This window comes from Pan troglodytes, chromosome 4 (assembly GCF_028858775.2).
Source record: "Pan troglodytes isolate AG18354 chromosome 4, NHGRI_mPanTro3-v2.0_pri, whole genome shotgun sequence".
NCBI lineage: Eukaryota > Metazoa > Chordata > Mammalia > Primates > Hominidae > Pan > Pan troglodytes.
This window is the reverse complement of record NC_072402.2, coordinates 129,283,257-129,303,041: the sequence shown is the minus strand read 5'-3', so window position 1 is coordinate 129,303,041 and position 19,785 is coordinate 129,283,257. Positions and strand designations below refer to the sequence as shown.

At 36.9% G+C, this 19,785-nt stretch overlaps 1 protein-coding gene across 16 annotated transcripts in view; it reads left to right on the top strand.

Annotated features, from left to right (window-relative positions):
- Positions 1-19,785, top strand: part of RAPGEF6 (Rap guanine nucleotide exchange factor 6) — a 214,638-nt gene that overhangs the window by 107,510 nt on the left and 87,343 nt on the right. For all 16 annotated transcript variants that reach the window (XR_010156992.1, XM_001161644.5, XM_003339103.6 and 13 more), the window contains one exon: positions 8,995-9,126. Coding sequence is in view for 15 of the 16 variants with exons in the window: in XM_001161644.5 (XP_001161644.2) it covers positions 8,995-9,126 (132 nt within the window). In the remaining variant the exon portion in view is untranslated. The remainder of the gene's footprint in view (positions 1-8,994; positions 9,127-19,785) is intronic.

Genomic DNA, 19,785 nt, shown 5'->3' with positions numbered 1-19,785 from the left:
CTACTATGTACTTGCATTTTACTACTTCTGAATTCATTAATTTTCTTGCTAAAATAAATAGTCGTATTAGCATGGTTCTACTGGGGGTTGGGGAAGAATGAATCATAAATGCCTTCCTTTATATTTACTCTTAAGATAATTGTTTAGTTCAATATAAAATAATAAATCCAAAGTCTTTTTTCTTTAGCAGTTTGAAAAAGTTACTACACTGTCTTCTGGCCTCCAGTGTTGCTGATGAGAAGTCTGAGCTCATGTTTTTTTTTCCTTTGTTAATTACTTTTATTAGTAGTTAGTTATGTTTTTGTTATTTTACTTTTTTTTTTTTTTTAAGAGACGTGGTCCTCAAGCTTGGCCAACATGGTGAAACCCCTTGTCTATTAAAAATATAAAAATTAGCCAGATGTGGTGCCACATATCTGTAGTCCCAGCTACTCGGGAGGTTGAGGTGGGAGAATCACTTGAATCCGGGAGGCAGAGGTTGCAGTGAGCTGATATCGTGACACTACACTCTAGCCTGGGTGGACAGGGTGAGACCCTGTCTCAAAAAAAAAAAAAAAAAAAAAGAGAGAGACAAGGCCCTGCTCTGTTGCCCAGGCTGGAGTGCAGTGGTGTAATCATGGCTCACTGCAGCCTTGAACTCCTGGGCTCAAGGGATCCTCCCACACAGCTGGGACCACAGATGCACACCACATCCCTGGCCAATTTTCTAATTTTTTTGGAGAGACAAGGTCTCTCCATCTTGCCCAAGCTGGTCTCAAACTCCTGGACTCAAGCAATCCTCATGCCTTGGCCTCCCAAAGTGCTGGGATTGCAGGCATGAGCCACTGTGTCCAGCCTTTGTTTTATTTATTTTTTTTAATCCTTGATGCCATGAAGTTTTGCCCTGGATTGCCTAATGTTTTGTTCCCCTATTGACACTTTTGGAGTAGTACTCTCTCAAGCTGAAAATTCTCTTTCGTCTTCAGTTGTGAGATTATTATTTTTTTTTTTTTGACAGAGTCTCGCTCTGTCGCCCAGGCTGGAGTGCAGTGGTGCAATCTCCGCTCACTGCAACCTCCACCTCCTGGGTCAAAGCGAGTCTCCTGTTTCAGCCTCCTGAGTAGCTGAGACTACAGGCATCTGCCACCACGCCCGGCTAATTTTTGTGTTTTTAGTGGAGGTGGAGTTTCACCATGTTGGCCAGGCTGGTCTTAAACTCCTGACCTCAAATGATCCACCCACCTCAACCTCCCAAAGTGCTGGGATTACAGGCATGAGCCACAGTGCCCTGCCTGTTGTTGTTTTTTAATTGCAACTCTTTTTTTTTTTTTTTTCGTAGTCTCTCTAGAGAGAAATCAAATTGAGTTTTTTGGGTTTCTTTCAGGAGGTTGACTTAAGTGGTTCTTAGTTGGGAGCTCATCTTCCTGATCTGTTAGAGTTGCTTGTTTGAGGTGACTGTTTACTGAGTGGAGGAAGCATTACCACTTTGGGTTGTATTTCCTTCTTTGAGGTGCTCCTCCAGTCACTGGTCACTGATTGATTTATCCACAGCTAAAGCTGCAGGTCATTTCTTTGCCCTTATCTTACTGTACCTATCTGCAGCACTTGACACAGCTGATCACTTCCTCCTTGACAGACTTTCTTCAAAGTCCAAGTCCTCACCATGACCTACCAAACAGTTTATGCTCCCTCCTCCACTTATCTCCTACTACACTCCTCCTCATTCACTGTCACTGCCCTGATTTCCTTGCCTGTTCTCAGACTTGCCAAGCATTCTTATACTGATTTTCTCCTAAATTATAGTAATTTACTTTTAGTAAACTCACCATTAAAAAATGAATATTGATTGAAAGCTTCTCTGTGGTTTCAAAAATATTAAAGTGGGGAGAATACTTTGTCTTAGAATTGAAAAACTTTTTAATACTTATTAGTTACATCATTTAGAAACATCCTTCCAACTCTCAACTTTTGGTAAAAATAATGAGTTAGGAATGTTCCATGTTTCTCTTGTAGTTTCACATACCTCAGGCACAGTGCTGTGATCTCTTGGTGTATATACCCAAGGTTCTCCTTTGGGGCTTTTGGGAAATGGTAAATTCCATAAAACAGGCTCCATACTGCCATATATATATATATGTGTGTATATATATATAATATATAAATATATAATTTTATTTTATTTATATATATAATATATAAATATATTATTTTATTTTATTTATATATAATATATAATTATATAAATTTATATGTAATATATATTTTTATATTATATATAGTATATATTATATAATATATTTTATATAATATAAATTTATATTATATATTATATATTATATAAATTATATATTATATATTATATAAATTTATATAATATATAACATATAATATAATTTATATTATATTATATATAATTATATATAATAATAATTATTATTATTTTTTGACACGGAGTCTCGCTCTGTCGCCCAGGCTGGAGTGCAGTGGCGCAGTTTCGGCTCACTGCAAGCTCTGCCTCCCAGGTTCATGCCATTCTCCTGCCTCAGCCTCCCGAGTAGCTGGGACTACAGGCACCCGCCACCATGCCCGGCTAATTTTTTGTATTTTTAGTAGAGACAGGGTTTCACCGTGTTAGCCAGGATGGTCTCGATCTCCTGACCTTGTGATCCGCCCGCCTCGGCCTCCCAAAGTGCTGGGATTACAGGTGTGAGCCATTGCGCCTGGCCCCTAGAAGCTATCTTATAATTCTGGTGGCTTACTTTTAATTTTGTAAGGCCTCCATTGTCTTGTGCTTCAACTAGTGTCTCCTATCTCTTGTGTGTATCATTTTCTTCTATTTCACCTTCTGTGCTTCCAGAGTGATCTTAACAGTACGTACCCTAAGAGGAATATTGAGTCATAAGGTATATACGTTTTAAATGTAGACTTACATTTGCTCCCCAAAGTGGCTACTCCTCAAATTGTTGTCCAAAATGGTTATACCAGTTCATACTCCCATTAGCAGTTTATGAGAATATTGTTTTCCTCCATAGTTTTTCCTGCATTTTGTATTATCATACTTGTTTTTTGCCAATTTGATGGGGAAAAGGTATTTGTTTTAGTTTTTATTTCCCTGATTACTTGCAAGGTTAACATTCTCTTCCAGCTGTTTTTGTTGTTGTTGTTGTTTTGTTTTGTTTTTTTCCTGCTGTTGTGACCTAAGTGGCCTTATGTTGAGATGGCAGAGCCAAAAATACCTAAACAGTTTGGATATCTGAGTCTCTGTATACTAAGGCAGTTGCCCCAAAAGTTGCCTGTACACTTCACTAGGGTAAGCCTTAGTGATCTGAGGGCCCCCTGTTGTTGTAACAAAATCTAGTCTAACTGAGAAATATAGTAGCTCTTATATCACTGCCCTTCCCAGAAACCTATAGTAGCTCTATATTGTCTATAGGAACCAAATTCAAAATGCCTAGCTTGGCACTGCTGATTATATTCTACCTCTAGCCTTTTCTCAATACCTCTCTTTCCCCACCCCCCTCTATATATACAAAGTATTCAGCAGACTTTGTAACTTCATAATGTCTGTATTCAAGTTGTTAGCTAAAAAACTTTCTTGCTGCTTCAAATAAAACTAACAGTAGGCCTTGTGGACATGTGATCTCCAGCAGAGCACAGAAGTTCAGATATAGGAAATGGATGAAGGATGCTGTGGAAAATGGGAAGTTTTGTCAGACCTGGTGGGCTGGAAGGACAATGGGGTAAATGAATTGAGTTTGCTGATGAAAGATCAGCTGTTGAGTCCAGGTAGATCAGGAAGAGAAAGAGAAAGGGCAGGTAAGCTGAGAGATAGTGGAGAAGATTTAGGGAACCAAGAACTTCTCTTGGAGGAAAAGCCTTTCCTTTTTGCTTCATTTGATACAAAGAAAAGATAAACTACTGGGTGTTGTGAACTCCCAACCAAGTATCAGGAAACAACTTAGTAGGAAAGAGTAACGGATTTAGTCAGGCTGCCTGGGTTTCAGATCCCAGGACCCCAGTTTCCTAGCCATGTGACCCTGGGAAACCTTTATAACATCTCTAAGATTAGGTTTCCTACTCTATAAACTGGGTATAATCATAGTATTACCTCATCTTGTTGTTTGAATGTTAGGTTAGATAATTATGTGAAAGGCATGTAGAAGTGTATGTTTGGTACAAATAGTGGGCACTCAAATGTTAATTGCAGTCAGCATCATTATTCCCATTGTGTAAGGAGGTTGAGGGAATTCCTGTATGAAGTTTTCTTCATGAAGTAGAAAGCAGATGCTATTTGCTTATAAATCTGTCTCCACTGTCCAGTATTAGACTGAGCTCCTTGAAGGCAGGGCCCATATGTTTTCATTTTTATGTCATCAGCAGAGTTCCTGGCACAAAGTAGAATATAACAGAAAAATGCTAGAATCAGACCTGGGTTTGATTCCCAACTCTACTGCTTACTTGAGTGTATGATCTGGGATAAGTTGCTTAATCGTACTTCCTCTGTTTCCTCATCAGTAAAATAGAGATAATAATAACACTTCCTTTTTAGGGTTTAGTGAGGGTGAAGATTGCTCAGTACATTGTCAGTACTATGAAGCCACTTGGGAGACTTCTGGCTTTGGTTCATTGTGTTACTTTTATGAATGACATTCTTCTCCTTGGTCTTCTTACCTCTGTAGGCATTTGCAATATATACTATCTCCTACCCCTGACACCCCAACCAAACACCACACATTTTGAAACTATTTTCAGTGTTTGCCTTTCCAACTACTTCATTCCCAGATGAGGGTTTTTTTTTTTTCATATCTAAATGATAGAAACTAAGTGGGAGGAAGGTCTTTGAACTGTATCATACCCTCATCAATATTCTGTATTTTAAGCAATTATGACTTTGTTAAATTTTTTGCTGCCTTTTCTGATATACATATTAGAGCTATAAATGGCCTCTAAGCATGGCTTTAACTTATCCCACAGGTTTTCATATATAGCATCTTAATTTTCTGTTTTAATATTTTCTAATTTCCAATGTGACTTCATGGATTTATGGGCTATTTCAATAGAGGATTGTTTACAATTTTCTAACATGATAGTTTTCTATTTATCTTTTTGTTATGTATTTCTACCTTATTTGCAGTGTTATTGCTGAATATTCCCTGGTTTCAGTCTTTTGTAATTTGTTGAGACTTGCCTTAATTGTAAATTTTTACAAATGTTTTTATATGTGCCCTAAAAGAAAATGCATTCTGGAGTTTTTGGTTCCATTATTCTATGTCTATACTCTTTAGGTCGTTTCTTAATTATGTTCATATCTTTTATATCTTTACTTGTTCTGTTTTTGTGTATTTTGCTTATTCAGACTGCTACTGAGATCTGTATTAAAAATTTATGGCATAATTGTAGATGACATTTTTGCCTTATACATTTTTTAAATTTTAATTTATTTGTAATTCACAAATAATAATTGCATGTATTTATGGGGTACAGTGTGATGTTTTGATACATGTTCACATTGTGAAACAAATCAAGGTAATTAATATATCCATCACCTTGGCCAGGCAAGGTGGCTTACGCCTGTAATCCCAGCACTTTGGGAGGCTGAGGCAGGCAGATTACATGAGGTCAAGAGCTGGAGACCAGCCTGGCCAATGTGGTGAAACCCCTTCTGTACTAAAAATACAAAAATTAGCTGGGAATGGTGGTGTACATCTGTAATCCCAGCTATTCAGGAGGCTGAGGCAAAAGGAACACTCAAACCCGGGAGGCAGAGGTTGCAGTGAGCCGAGATTGCGCCACTGCACTCCAGCGTAGGTGACAGAGCAAGTCTCTCTCTCTCTCTCTCAATCTCTCTCTCCCCCCTCCCTCTCCCTCTCTCTCCTCCTCTCCCTCTCCCTCTCCCATCTATCTGTGTATATCCATCACCTCATACACTTTTGAAATGTCACATTTTGGCTCTACTAATGCTTTTGCACCAAGCGTACTTTAAGCTATATCAGCTTTCTTTTGGTTGTGTTTGCATGGTCTATATTTTTCCATTCTTTGATTATTTAATATTTTCCCCTCTGTTAGCTTGATAGTTATACACTTTTTTACTATGCTTTTCTTAAATCAGAAATTACAACACACATTCTTCACCTATCAAGTCTGCTACTACAGCTTCATGGACAGTGCAAGGAACTGAGAGCACTCTAATAGCTTCATTTACCCTTCTCCAGACTTACATTCTGTAGTTGTATTTTAATTACTGTATTTTAAACTTCATGGGATATTAATGTTACTATTTTATATAGTCAGCATTCATGTAGATTTACCTACACATTTCCCATTTTCCTTGGTTTTTCTTCTTTCTTGTTCCTGAAAGCTTCCATCTGGAGTCATTTTTCTTCTCCCAGTGGATTTTATTCATTGTAGGACTGCTAAGGAATTATTTCCTTCAGTTTTCTTTATTTGAAAATTATTTTTTCCCTTTTTTGAGGACTGTTTTTGCTAGGTATAGAATTTTAGCTCTTGGTGATATCACTCAGTTGTCTTCTGGCTTCCAGAATTTATGTTGAGAAGCCAGCTGTCAGTTTAATTGCTTCTGCCAAAGTAATCTAATCACTCTGTTTTTTTTTCCTGACTACTTTAAAACTTTTCTCTTGATACTCCACCTCACCCCCTGCCACATGTACCCTGGTGTGCATAGGTATGGGGGGATTGTTTGTTTGTTTTGGGGTGGGTTTTTTGTTTGTTTGTTTGTTTGTTTATCTTGCTGGGAGTTTTTAAACCTCCTTGATCTGTGACTTTAGATCTTTTGTCACTTTTGGAAAATGCTTAGCTATCATCTTGCTTCTGTGTACTTGCTCCTCTCAGACTCTGGTTTTTCAGATGTCACATTCTCTCACTGAATCTCCTGTGGCTCTTACCCCTTCTCTCCCACCTTCACCTTTTTTCCTCTCCATGCTTCATTCTGGATATTTTTCAGACTAGTTTTTACTTTTCAAATTCTCTTCTTAGCTCTGTCAAATCTTTAATTAAGCCCACTTGTTGGCTTTTTAATTTCCATAATTGTATATTTTAGTTCTAGATTTTTCATTTAATTATTTTTGTTTCTTTGCTGATATTGTTAGTCTTGTATTTTTCTCTCTATATATGATAGATCACTAACTGGACCAATTCTGACCAGTGAGCTATATGACCTGTGAGCTAAGAATGATTTTTACATTTTTAAGGAGTTGTTAAAAAGATGTAAAAAAAAAAAAAAAAAAAAAAAAGCATACAACAGAAACTGTATGTGGCCTGTGAAACCTAAAATATATATTCTTTGGCTCTTAACGAAGATGTTTGCCAACCCCTGGTATATATTAAAGACAGTTATTTTAGAGACTGTGTCTGGTAACCCTATTTGAAACTTCTTTGTTAGTTTCTGGAGTTTATTCCATACTTTTTATCAGTGCCATCCTGTCTCGTCATATGTGCCTGGTTTTATTGGGCTGAGCAATGGATGTTGTATATGCGAAAAAAAATTTTTTTAATTGAGACCTAGGATGACTTTCTTCCTATAGTGAGGATTTGTGTTTGCTTCCAACAGTTGATTGGAAATGCTAGTAATCCTGTATAACCTTATTTTAGCATCAGGCATTGAGGTCATTCTAAAATTAGCATCAGTTTACTTTTGGGTGACATTTACTCTAGAGTCTAATTTACTCTCCAGGGTCCCAGTGCAAAGATGGCCCTTCCATCCTAGGCCAGGAATTTAACTTTTGTCCCTTTAGCCAGTGGCTGTCACAGGTACTTCTTGGCCTTTTAGCCTTTTCTTTAGGAATCGGAAAATATTCTTAGGAGAAAAAGTAACGTCAGAGGCCAGATACTGTGTGTGTGTGTGTGTGTATGTATGTATGTATTTCAGGTTTTCTGTTTGTCTTAGTACTAGGATTCATCTGAATTATCTAACATACCATTATCAGCAGGGGAAGTTCGTGATGTACTTTATGTGTAATTTTTATAATTACATTAACTCCTCTTGAGATAACGTAATTCAGACTCAGTCATTCCCTCAGAATACATTTAATATACACTATGTGTGTGTTTCTTTAATGTTTTTCATTAGTAAAGCAATGAGGAACCCTATTTTAAAAATTAAATTGATTTTGATAGCCCTGAATAGCAAGTTGCAGAGAAATCATTTGGAAAATGAATTAGCATACTTCTTATGCAAAACTTTTACTACTCTGGCATGCAGTGGTTTGTTTATTGTCTTAATTTCTGTAGCTTGTATTTTGTGAGATGTCTCTTTTACGGCATGAAATATATTGTACAGCCTGCATACCTGGTAAGAATGCGACCATATTAAAGATGAGGTGGTGGAGTCATTTACTTTTTGTGTTTCTTGTATACCTGCGTCTAGTACAGACATTCATTAAATCATGTTGATTACTAAAAAATCTCTCAGGGGCCAACTAGAAGCTAATTCAATATTAAGTGTAAAGATGCTCACAGAATTTTTGGAATATTTAATGTAATCAACTTGTTACTGGTCTTAAGTCTTGCTGCCGGTAGCTGAACTTGATTCCAAGATATTGCTGTTTTATTCTTGTATCAGTCACCATTTTTTATTAGGAGGGAGGGAGGGAGAGAGAGTGAGTGTGTGTGTGAGAGAGAGAGAGAGAGAGAGAGAGTGTGTGTGTGTGTGTGTGTGTGTGTGTGTGTGTTTATAGGGTAACATTCCTACCCTTAAATGGACAGGTCTGATATTTTTATTTGGGAGGATAGAAGGGCCAAGTTTTTCCTCTGAAATATCATTAGTAATGGCTTTTGAAAACTGTTCAGTGAGCTTACCATTGTAGGATTGTCTAATAGTTTCAGAGAGTACCATATGGTTCTTATTTCAAAAGATCTTTTTGCTGAAAGTAGAGAACTTGGGTTAAAAATGAGATTGCACAGTAATGTACATAAAAATTTGTTGAAGTTAACATGTCGAAACCGCTTAAAAAGGTAAAGCTTGACATTTAGAATAACTTAAATTATTTTTTTTTTCAGCTTCCAGCTGATCTTACCAAGATGCATCTCACAGAAAACCCTCATCCACAGGTGACTCATGTGTCTTCTAGTCAGTCTGGTTGTAGCATTGCCAGTGACTCTGGAAGCAGCAGTTTATCTGATATCTATCAGGTAATACCTTAGGAATTTGTGTGCTGCGTATATGGTTTTTTTATTTGCCAGATATTCTGTGCTTGTGCCTTAGATGGTTAACATATCTTTTAGAGTATGAAATTCAAGCGTAAGGTCTTTGGAAAAATAAGCTTTATATACTGTGTCAAATTTGTAAGCATGATTAAAGACGTGATCTGTCTTTTGAGAATGATTAAGTATGGTTCAGCAGAGTATGAATCTAGTGTTCTCTTTCATTTATCCAGGTGAATCCATATTAATATCTAATGCTTGTTTTGGTTAAAAAATTAGTTCTTGGAATAACTGAACTTAAACTTATAAAAAGGCTGATTTTTGTTATAATTGACTGTATATGTCTTCTGTAGTTAGAAGTCATGAAGAAAATTAGAGCTGCTTTTCTACCATAAAGCCTCTGTTGTAGTATAGCGTGAATTAAATAGCAAATTAGTGAGAATATTGATGGACTTTTCCATTTTCTAAAACCCAAGAGGAACAATTTCAAACCTACTGAGCTTTTCAGTGATCATTGTAATAGTGGGGAGAAGGTTCTAGGAAGACCCATAAACTGAGAGAATCCTCACATGATCCTGCTGAGATTGAACCCAAGTTAGGTTCAAGCCAGGGTAATAAGTATTTCAGGATCCAGATAGTGGAACTTCTATGATGTCTCCTTTAATGCAAGTTGTAAGGAGCAGTTCCCTGGGTGTGGAGCCCAGTGGTTGATTTTGTCAGAGATCATGAGTATAGAACATAAAACAGTTTAAATAAAATAACAAGAGGATGCATGATATTGAGGGTTGGTTTGTTAAGGAATTCAAATATATTACCTATTTCAGAGCTGTCAAATAGAAATGTAATGTGAGCCACGTATTTAATTTTAAATTTTCTAGTAGCCACATTAAAAAATATAAAAGGAAACAGGTAAAATTCATTTTAGTAATATATTTTATTTAGTGCAGTATAACCAAATACTATAATTACAACATGTATTTAATGTTTTAACATTATGCATGAGTTACCTTACATTACTTTTGCATACTAAGTCATCAAAAAACAGAGTTTAATTTAAAGTTACGGCACATCTCAATTTGGACTAGCCATGTTTTAAGTGCCTAATAACCACATACGGCTAGTGGCTACCGTATACTAAGAATTGTAGCAATAGTATCATTGTCTGAGGAAAGCATTTTAGACTGGTTCTACAAAGTTACCCAGATTGAGATATTTTAGGAAAATAGCCTTCTTCTATTCAGGGAAGTTTGTAGGCAGATGCAAAATGGAACAAAGACAATACCCATTTTTTGGTTTATATGTGGCTTTTCTCAACAAAGGTAATTGCTGTGGTCATCTATATCTCCCTGTTTGCTTTTTACAGTATACAGAACAAGGAATTTTTCCCTGTTCTCCATTTTATAGTAGAGAGAAAAAAGAATTAAAAGAGAGATGAAACAAGTTAATACAATAGCTCTGGCACCACTTAGTACTTGTGTACCTATTGGGCTTCATGCTTTCTGCCCCTCCCCAAAAGAATTATCTTGTGAAAGAAGAATTGTTGCACACCTAAAAATCAAAGTAGACTGTGTTTTTCCAGAAGAAAACGCTGAGGAAGATTGACCCTGGATCAGTGAAATTCAGGGATGTGGCTGTAGATTTCTCTCAGGACATGTGAGAATATCTGGACTTTTCTAAGACTATACACAGAGGTTTAGTGTTGAAAAACTATAGGATGGGAGGCCTAGGCGGGCGGATTACCTGAGGTTAGGAGTTCAAGACCAGCATGGCCAACATGGTGAAACCCTGTCTCTACTAAAAATTCAAAAATTAGCTGGGCGTGGTGGCACACATCTGTAATCTCAGCTACTTGGGAGGCTGAGTAGGGAGAATTGCTTGAGCCCAGGAAGCGGAGGTTGCAGCAAGCCAAGAGCATGCCACTGCACTCCAGCCTGGCCGACAGAGCAAGACTCTATTTCAAAAAAGAAGAAAAGACAAGAAAAACTATAGGAACCTGGTATCACTGGGATATCCACATCTCTAAGCCAGGATAGTGCACAGATTAAGATTCAAGGTCACTTGGAAAGACCAATGCTTTATTGTGAACTAGAAGATGGACTGTACACAGTTGGTCCCTACATCTTTGCAAAGATACTACAGGAGCTCCTATAGGAGCATTGCACTTATATTAGCACCTGCAGATTACTCCCCTTTTAGCTGGACAACCTGAGGATGAGACTGGAGTACACCTGCTGGTGTTGGTTGGAGGTGTTCTATTGCAGGACCATGGCATAGCCTATATCAATATGTAGAATATTTCCATCACCTCAGAAAGTACCCATATGACCCTTTGCAGTCAAGTACCTTCTCCTGACCCCTATCCTATGCCCTGGCAACCACCAATCTCTTTTCTGACCTTATAGTTTTGCCTTTTCCAGAAGGTCATATAAATGGAATCATACAGTTTAAAAAAATATGATGCAGTGAAACTTATAAATTAACCAATAAAAGTGGGAATGAATTTAGAGAGCACGAAAAGATAAAAGGAATAAAGATAAAATAAATAAGATAAAACTCTAGAACCAAAATAGGAATGAAGAAATTTAAAGAAGAAACTTATAATAATGTTAACATCAAATATATAAAACCTAAGATAAAATTTTTTAAGAGTGGTCAAAGAAGATAAAAATTTTCAAACTCTGCTGCTGGGCACAGTGGCTCAAGCCTGCAATCCCAGCACTTTGGGAGGCAGAGGTGGGCGGATCACCTGAGGTCGGGAGTTCAAGACCAGCCTGATCAACATGGAGAAACCCTCTCTCTACTAAAAATAAAAAATTAGCTGGGGTGATGGAGCATGCCTGTAATCCCAGCTACTCAGGAGGCTGAGGCAGGAGAATCACTTGAACCCAGGAGGCGGAGGTTGCGGTGACCCAAGATCACGCCATTGCACTCCAGCCTGGGCAACAAGAGTGAAACTCCGTCTCCAAAAAAAAAAAAAATTTCAAACTCTGACGTAACAGTTAACTTTAGGACCATAGCCAAAAGATAGAAACAGCATAAACGCCAAAATAAAAAGAAGCCAATAAAGATAAACACAAAAGGAAAAAAATCAAAATCATAAAAATATACACCCACATACTTATATATTTTTTATATCTCATGTATAAAATCTTATATATCATATCTATGAGATAAGTAGGTATTTTTAACATTTTATTTATATTTCGTTAAATAAATATATATACTTGCATACTTAAATATGTTATACTTGTAGATACAGAATGTAAATCCGAGTTCAAGAACACCAGTTAGTAACAGTGTTTTTCTACTAATGGTGGGTTTGTGGGTAGTTTTATTATGTTTCTTAAACGAACATTTTTATTTATTTAACAAATATTAAGGAGGACGTAAATAGATGGTATAGTTAAAAGTTGAAAAAAAAATTGGAAAATATTTAAAGGAGAGTAAAAGGAATAAACACAGAATTATAATAGATTGATAAGATATACCCTCCAAAGTACAAGATTTCTATAATTTTAATCCATGGGTAAGAGAAATGTCTAACTAAATTTTGTGTGTGTGTGTGTGTGTGTGTGTGTGTGTGTGTGTGTGTACATGCGTGAATGTTTCCAATCAGATCCTCGGGAATAAACAAGGAGAAGAATTAAATATCAGTACTGGACCCTTGATCTTTCCCTTCACCTTAGGCTGCCTTTAGATTCCCTTTTGGAGCTATGAATATACCCCTTAGTTACAGGTGTACATTGCCAATGTATGTATCTTAGCCTGGGATAGCTGAAGTGATTTGTCTAGTTATTTGAATTTTAGCATTTGAGAGATTTTTTAAGTGAACACCTAGCCTTTAACACCATAAGCAAAGCCTTGTGAAATGATAGAAGTATTTTTAATTTGGACAGTTGAGGGGAAGATATCCTAACAGCAATTTTTTTTTTTTAGTGTTTCTGCTTTTATTCTTCCAGAAATTTAGAAACGTTTCAAGTGAAATCCAGCTTTTTTTGTGGGGCAGAAGACTATATATAGATTAATTTGGGCATTTTTTTCTAACGTGGAGTCTTCTTATCCAGAAAAATGGATGTCTCCCCAATTTTTAAAAATAATTTCAACTTTTATTTTAGATTCAGGGGGGTACATGTGCAGATTTCTTACATAGTATATTGCGTGGTGCTGAGTGTTTGGGGTTCGAATGATCCCATCACCCAGATAGTGAGCATAATACCCATTTGGTGGTTTTTCAGCCCTTGCCCCTCTCTCCCTGCCCTAATAGACCCCAGTGTCTGGTGTTCCTATCTTTAGGTCCATGTGTACCAATTGTTAGCGCCCACTTATAAGTAAGAACATGCGGGATTTGGTTTTCCTGACAGCAGTTCTTAACTGGAAAACTGTTTACACTGTTTTATATGGCCAAATGTGTGGCTACACTTCTATGCGTTTCCTTCTTGAGAGTTTTCATGTCTTGTCTAAAAATAAAAGCCCTTGGCCCTCAAAGAAACTTCAAAATATAGCATTTACTATAGTGTGGAGGGAAAAAAAGGCAAATCAATGATTCCAGTGTGAATGTGTTTCTAATCAGCATAGATTAAAATTTTAAAGTATACATTAAGGTGTAAGAGTGTTCTTAGATAGAATATTTTCTGCATCTTCAAAGAGTATTCAAGAGAATAAGGAGTACTTCTTTCTAGATTCCTTTTTCTATTTATTTCAGTCTTTTCCATGAGCTGGAAAACTGTGAAATATTGACTCTTGAACAAAAGCATGTTGTCTTTTTGTTAACTCATTCTTAAACAACTCCAGGCACACATTTATCCACCACCTACCTTTTCAGTTTCTATATAGGCAGTAAGCGTGTTCTTAAAAATCCCAAGGCTTCAGTTACCACCTCTATGGCAACATGATTTCCTAATGCACAGCTCTGAGTGCCAATCTCTTCAGAACTCTGGTGCCACGTTTTCACCAGTATGTTCTTTTGTCACCTCAAGTCACCACATGTTCTCTTACACCTTTCTTTAATATTTCTGTTAAGAATATCATCTGAGGCTGGGTTCGGTGGATCACTTGAGGTCAGGAGTTTTGAGACCAGCCTGGCTAACATAGCAAAACCCCATCTCTACTAAAAATACAAAAAAAATTAGCCACGTGCGGTGGCGCATGCACCAGCTCCTCAGGAGGCTGAGGCAAGAGAATCGCTTGAACCCAGCAGGCAGAGGTGCAGTGAAGGAAAAAAAAAAAAAAAAAAAAAAAAAAAAAAAAAAAGGATATCATCTGAGTCCTAGTCAAAATCTGTTATCATCTTTTGACTATCATTTTAAAACTCCCACTTGAAATAAATTGCTCTGATTTTTAATTACTCTTGTATTTAAAAAGCTTTAATTCTTCACTGTTACCTAAATTACACTCTTAACTTTAAATTCCAAGCCTTTTACCTCTAACTACAATGTAGTTTTATATTTTACTGTTCCCCCACTTACACATTCTAGATTCTGCCCCATCACATATGTACGTTATTCCCTGAACATGTCTGCCTTTTCCTAGTCTTGTGTTTTAATCATGCTCTTCTACCTGTAGCTTCATGAAGATGACATTTTCATGTTATCTCCCATGTCTTTCCAACAAGAAGAAATGTCTCCTTCCTTGGAATCCCTCAGCAGTTTTTCTCTCGGACATGTCACTTTTTCTCTCTGCTTTTTTTGGTAGTTACTTGTAAACTTGACTTTTTTCATCACCAGAGTAAATTTATGGAGTGCAGAGTTGATGTCTTAAATTTGTATCCCATGGTGAGTCAGGCACAGTGTTGGCATTTAGGAAGTACTCTAGAAATTCTTTTTTTGCATTGAATTATATTTGAAAGTAGAAACCAATATTGGCTTCAAGGAAAATGCAGATCTCAGCTAACTAAAACTTTATTATCCAGGGCAAAAGAGACTTGATTTTGCCTGCCTGCCGTGTTGTAGAGGTTATGAAATGGGTCAACCTGGACTGAAAGATTAACTTCATAGAGTTCTAACCCTGACCAGGAAGACCTAAGAACTAAATGGTCCGTGAAAAGGTTAAATGAAATACTAAAGATGGGAATACAGAAAAGAGAGGCACTGAAAGTCTAAGGTTCTGGCTTAACACTTGCCCTAAATTTGAAAATGTGGTTTTTGTAAGTTTGTATAACTCTTAGTTCCAAACTATAGTTCTCTTCATTGTAGCTTCATGTTTATCTAGATGGAAACAGGAAAAGGATATCCTCTGGTGGTTTATTTGGGGAAGGCCGAGTCATCAGAAAATCACCTCAGACTGTCTGCCTCACCAAATTATATTTATGTATACAGAGACACATTCATATGTCAGGAAAAGAAAAAAGTTTCATGCTGTCTTAATCCTATCACCAATATATATATTTTTCCTGGACTTAACTCATTTATCATAATTAAGGGTCTGATATATCCCAGGTGCTAGGATAAATTAATTGAAAGGCTGGGGATGAGTCTTCTGTGTACCCTACCTTCACGAATATGGAGTGTCTTTTGACCCACATATTTCCACTCGTGGTATTATGATATGAGTCTCTAAGGCTTTATTAATTTTTTTTGGCTTTTTTCTCATCTCTACTTCAGATTGGGTAGCTTTTGTTGCCCTTTCTTCAAATTTATTCTTCTTACAGTTTATATCTCCTTACTGAGATTATCCATTTTTCCTCTAATTGTTTTTCTTCTAAATTCTTGAACTTATTTGTAGTAAATGTTGAAAGTTCTTGTCTCTTACTTTCATTATCTCTATCATTATCGAGTCTCTTTATAGTGGTTTGTTTCCTGTTTATAGGTCACATTTCCCTGCTTCACTTATGTAGTAAGTTTTTATTGTATGCTGAACATTGTGGATATTACGTTGAAAAAAATTCTTACCTAATTATTATAGAATTAAACTTTCTGCCCAGGAACTGCATCTTCAGAAGTATCATGCAGTGACTTCTTGTCCTGTGGTCATCATCATATCTACCTTTCTCTTAAGGACCTGACTTTCCTTTGTTTAATCAAGGAATTGGTCTTTACATTTTTAAAAATTCATTTTAAGTTTAAAAAAATGCCTTTAAATTTCTTAGCATGTTTTTGAACAGTCTTATTTTTTTATTCTTAATTCCTGTTTTATCACCTTATGCTCTTGTATACTCTTAATATTTTAATAGTTTAATGTATTTTCTTAACTAATTTTATTCTTTTTATACTACTATGTAAAAAGTAGAGGTATAAGAAAGGTAGTTGTGGTTTTTGGGGGGTTTTGGTTTTGGTTTTTGAGACACGTTCTCACACTGTCACCCAGGCTGGAGTGCAGCAGCAAGATCTCGGCTCACTGCAGCCTCTGCCTCCAAGGCTTAAGCAATCCTCCCACCTCAGCCTCCTGAGTAGCTGGGACTGCAGGCATGTGCCACCACACCCGGCTAATTTTTGTATTTTTTTGTAGAGACAGGGTTTCTCCGTGTTGCCCAGGCTGGCCTCAAACTCCGAGGCTCAAGCGATCTGCATGCCTCAGCCTCCCAAAGTGCTGAGATTACAGGCAGGAGCCATTGTGCCTGGCTTAGAAAGACAAATTGTAAGGGTAGATTATATTCTTTCCTTTGCAGTTGGTATTAAAAGGTTCCTTAAAAAGTTCTTTTAGTAGCCTTCTCTCAGTCCCAACCCATGACTTCCATTCTTCCTAAAGAGCTATCTTCTTAATTGTCTTTGCTTCTCATGCAGATGATAATTAGCCTTCTCTACTGTCCATATAACTAAATTCCATCTTGCCTTTTTATGTTGTGAGCCATCTATCTTTTTATCCAACATAATCTAAAATATGGGAATGAGACCAGATTGAAATAATCTGGGTCAGGGGATGAAAACCTTAGATTAAGATGAAGACAGAGTGATGTAAAAACCTGAATTTTTAATGCAGATTACACTTAAAAATTGATAAAATAGAAAAGGGATATACTAGGAGTGAGCTCTCCTGCATATTGAGAAATTAAATTGTGTAGAAAATACTGCTTTAGGTTTTTTTCCCAGTCGTTTCTTAGATTAAATCAGTGTATATAAATAAGGTTTTTGGAAAGTCTTTTTAGCATGTACACATATTTAAATTTAAAACTACTTGTCTTTAAAAAAGGATTATAACCTGCAAACAAGTTTGTGGTTCTATGTATTATTCAGAAATATACTCCGTTTAAACCCTGTAATTTCATAGCCAGTAAACAACTCAGAGCGTACTAGTCAGTCATGAGATACAGTTGCCCCTATATGATCCTGTCTTAGTCCATTCAGGCTGCTGTAACAAAATACTGTAGACTGGGGGGTAGCTTATAAACACCAGAAATTTATTTCTCACTATTCTTGAGGCTGGAAAGTTTAAAGATCAAGGCACCAGCAAGCAGATTTGGTGTCTGGTAAAAGACCTCTTTCTGATTGTTAGAGGTACCTTCTAACTGTAGCTTCACAGGGTAGAAGGGGAGAATGAGCTCCCTCAGGCTTCTTATATACTAATCCCATTCGTGAGAGTTCTCATGACCTAATCACTTCCCAAAGGCCCCACTTCATAATTCCATCACTCAAAATAAGAATTTTGAGGAGGTACAAACATTCAGACAACCGCAGACCCTTAAGAACTAGCTTGTCTAATTTAAAGATCACAATTTGAGTATTTAGTCTAGATTGTTAAATGACTATTACTTAAAGCTGTGCAGAAATCCAAAGGAAGTATAAGACATGGTCTTAGGAAACAGATCCAGACTCTTCTAGTTGTAGGTGTCAGAGCCTTAACTTGAATTAACAAAAGCCAAAAGGCCAGTGCCTGTGGTCCTAGCTACTAGGGAGGCTGAGGCTACAGTGAGCTGTGATCATACCACTGCACAACTTGGGTGACAGAGTGAAACCCTGTCTTTAAAAAAAAAAAAAAGAAAAAAAATGTAAAGCCAAAAGGTTAGTTTATTGACCACCAGAGAAAGCAGAGGCAACTCTAGCCTCAGGGTACCTGGATGCTTGCAGGTATGTCTGCCCCGTCTGCCTGTTTCTGGTCTTTTGGCTCCGTATGGCTTGCTTATTTTTCCTTGCTTGCTTGCTTTGTGACACTTTCTGTCACAAATGCTCTTTGCAGCACATGCTGTGCTCTTTCTTTCTCTGCCCTGCATGCTCTGTTTCTGTTGCTTTGTTGCTCTGAGTCTTTGTTTGACTCTCTTGTTCAGTGTCCTCCTCCCCATTCCCTTTCCTATTTCCCTGCCTATTGGTTTCATTTTCTTCTGCCACAGGAAGGCGTTTCCATGAGGCTATAGGCTGCCTACTCTCATATTCTTCCAATTTAGCAACCAGTTAAGAAAGGATGCTCTGCTTCCAGATCTAATTGTGTACTGAAATCTAGAGAAAAGCTCTTTCTAACTTAGTTTACATAGCTAGGGAACAGGGCACTGTTTCCCACTGTAATCTCTGGGTTTAAGATGGAGAGGAAAGGTAGTCCTCAAAAGAAGGAAGATCAGCTGGGCATGGTGGCTCACCCTGTAATCCCAGCATTTTGGGAGGCCAAGTTGGGTGGATCACATGAGCCCAGGAGTTCAAGACTAGCCTGGGCAGCATAGCAACCTTCCCCGAGTCTCTACAAAAATTTAAAAAATTAGTTGGGTAGGGTGGTGCATACCTGTGTTCCCAGGTATTCAGGGCGCTCAGGAGAGAGGATTTCTTGAGTCCAGGAGGACAAGGTTGCAGTGAGCCGAGATCTGCAGTGCACACCACTACACTCCAAGACGGTGACAGTGGGAGAACCTGTCTCAAAAAAAAGAAAAAAAAAGATGATCTTTTTGGCAGTAAAAAAGGGTAAATGTTCAAAACATGAGATACTTAATGAATTAAGATTCTGTAGTCTTCACTAATACTCATATTTGAGTGCTTTCTACTTATTAGGGAATTCTTGTGTGTTCACTCATTTTTTCTATAATGCCTTTAATATCCATGCTTTTTCATTAACAAGATGACTCAAGTGAGTATAATATTTAGAAATATTTTTTAAGAATCTACTTAGTACCATTTTATCTTCTCAAAGACATTTTCATTATTTTCTATGAATGACTTTTTAATATATGGTTTTTAAAAATTTTATAGTTTCTTTAAAATATGTAAGACTAATATGTTTCCAAATTGTAGTTGTAAGTATAAGGTCATTTTATAGAGTTCAAAAATCACAGCTCTTTGCACACTTTTAGATCCTACAGTAAAGTATTGGGAAATGAAGAGTATTTGTTCAGTCCTTTACGATGGGTCTATTTTAGTGCATTTTAGTACTGTTCTTTACCTTACTTTAAACTTCTGTTCTTAATTTATATGATTACCTACCCTACTAAGCCTAAGTCTCTGTGATGAAAGAACAGTATCTTCTTCACAATACCCAGCATAGACTAATAGGTACTCATAAGGTGATTGTTGGTAAACTTTTTCTTTCCTGTACTTCATGTTTTAGTAAACTTTGTACTTTTAGGAAATACAAGTGTTTGGTGGAAAACAGATATTAATACATTTAGTGATGTTTGAGTCTCCTGACCATTTTACATTTACTGACTCTGATTTATCACCTCGTTGTCACACTGTGGAAAGATAAGCCTCTAAATTTGGGGCAGAAAGAACCTTTTATAAATAAGTATCATTTTAT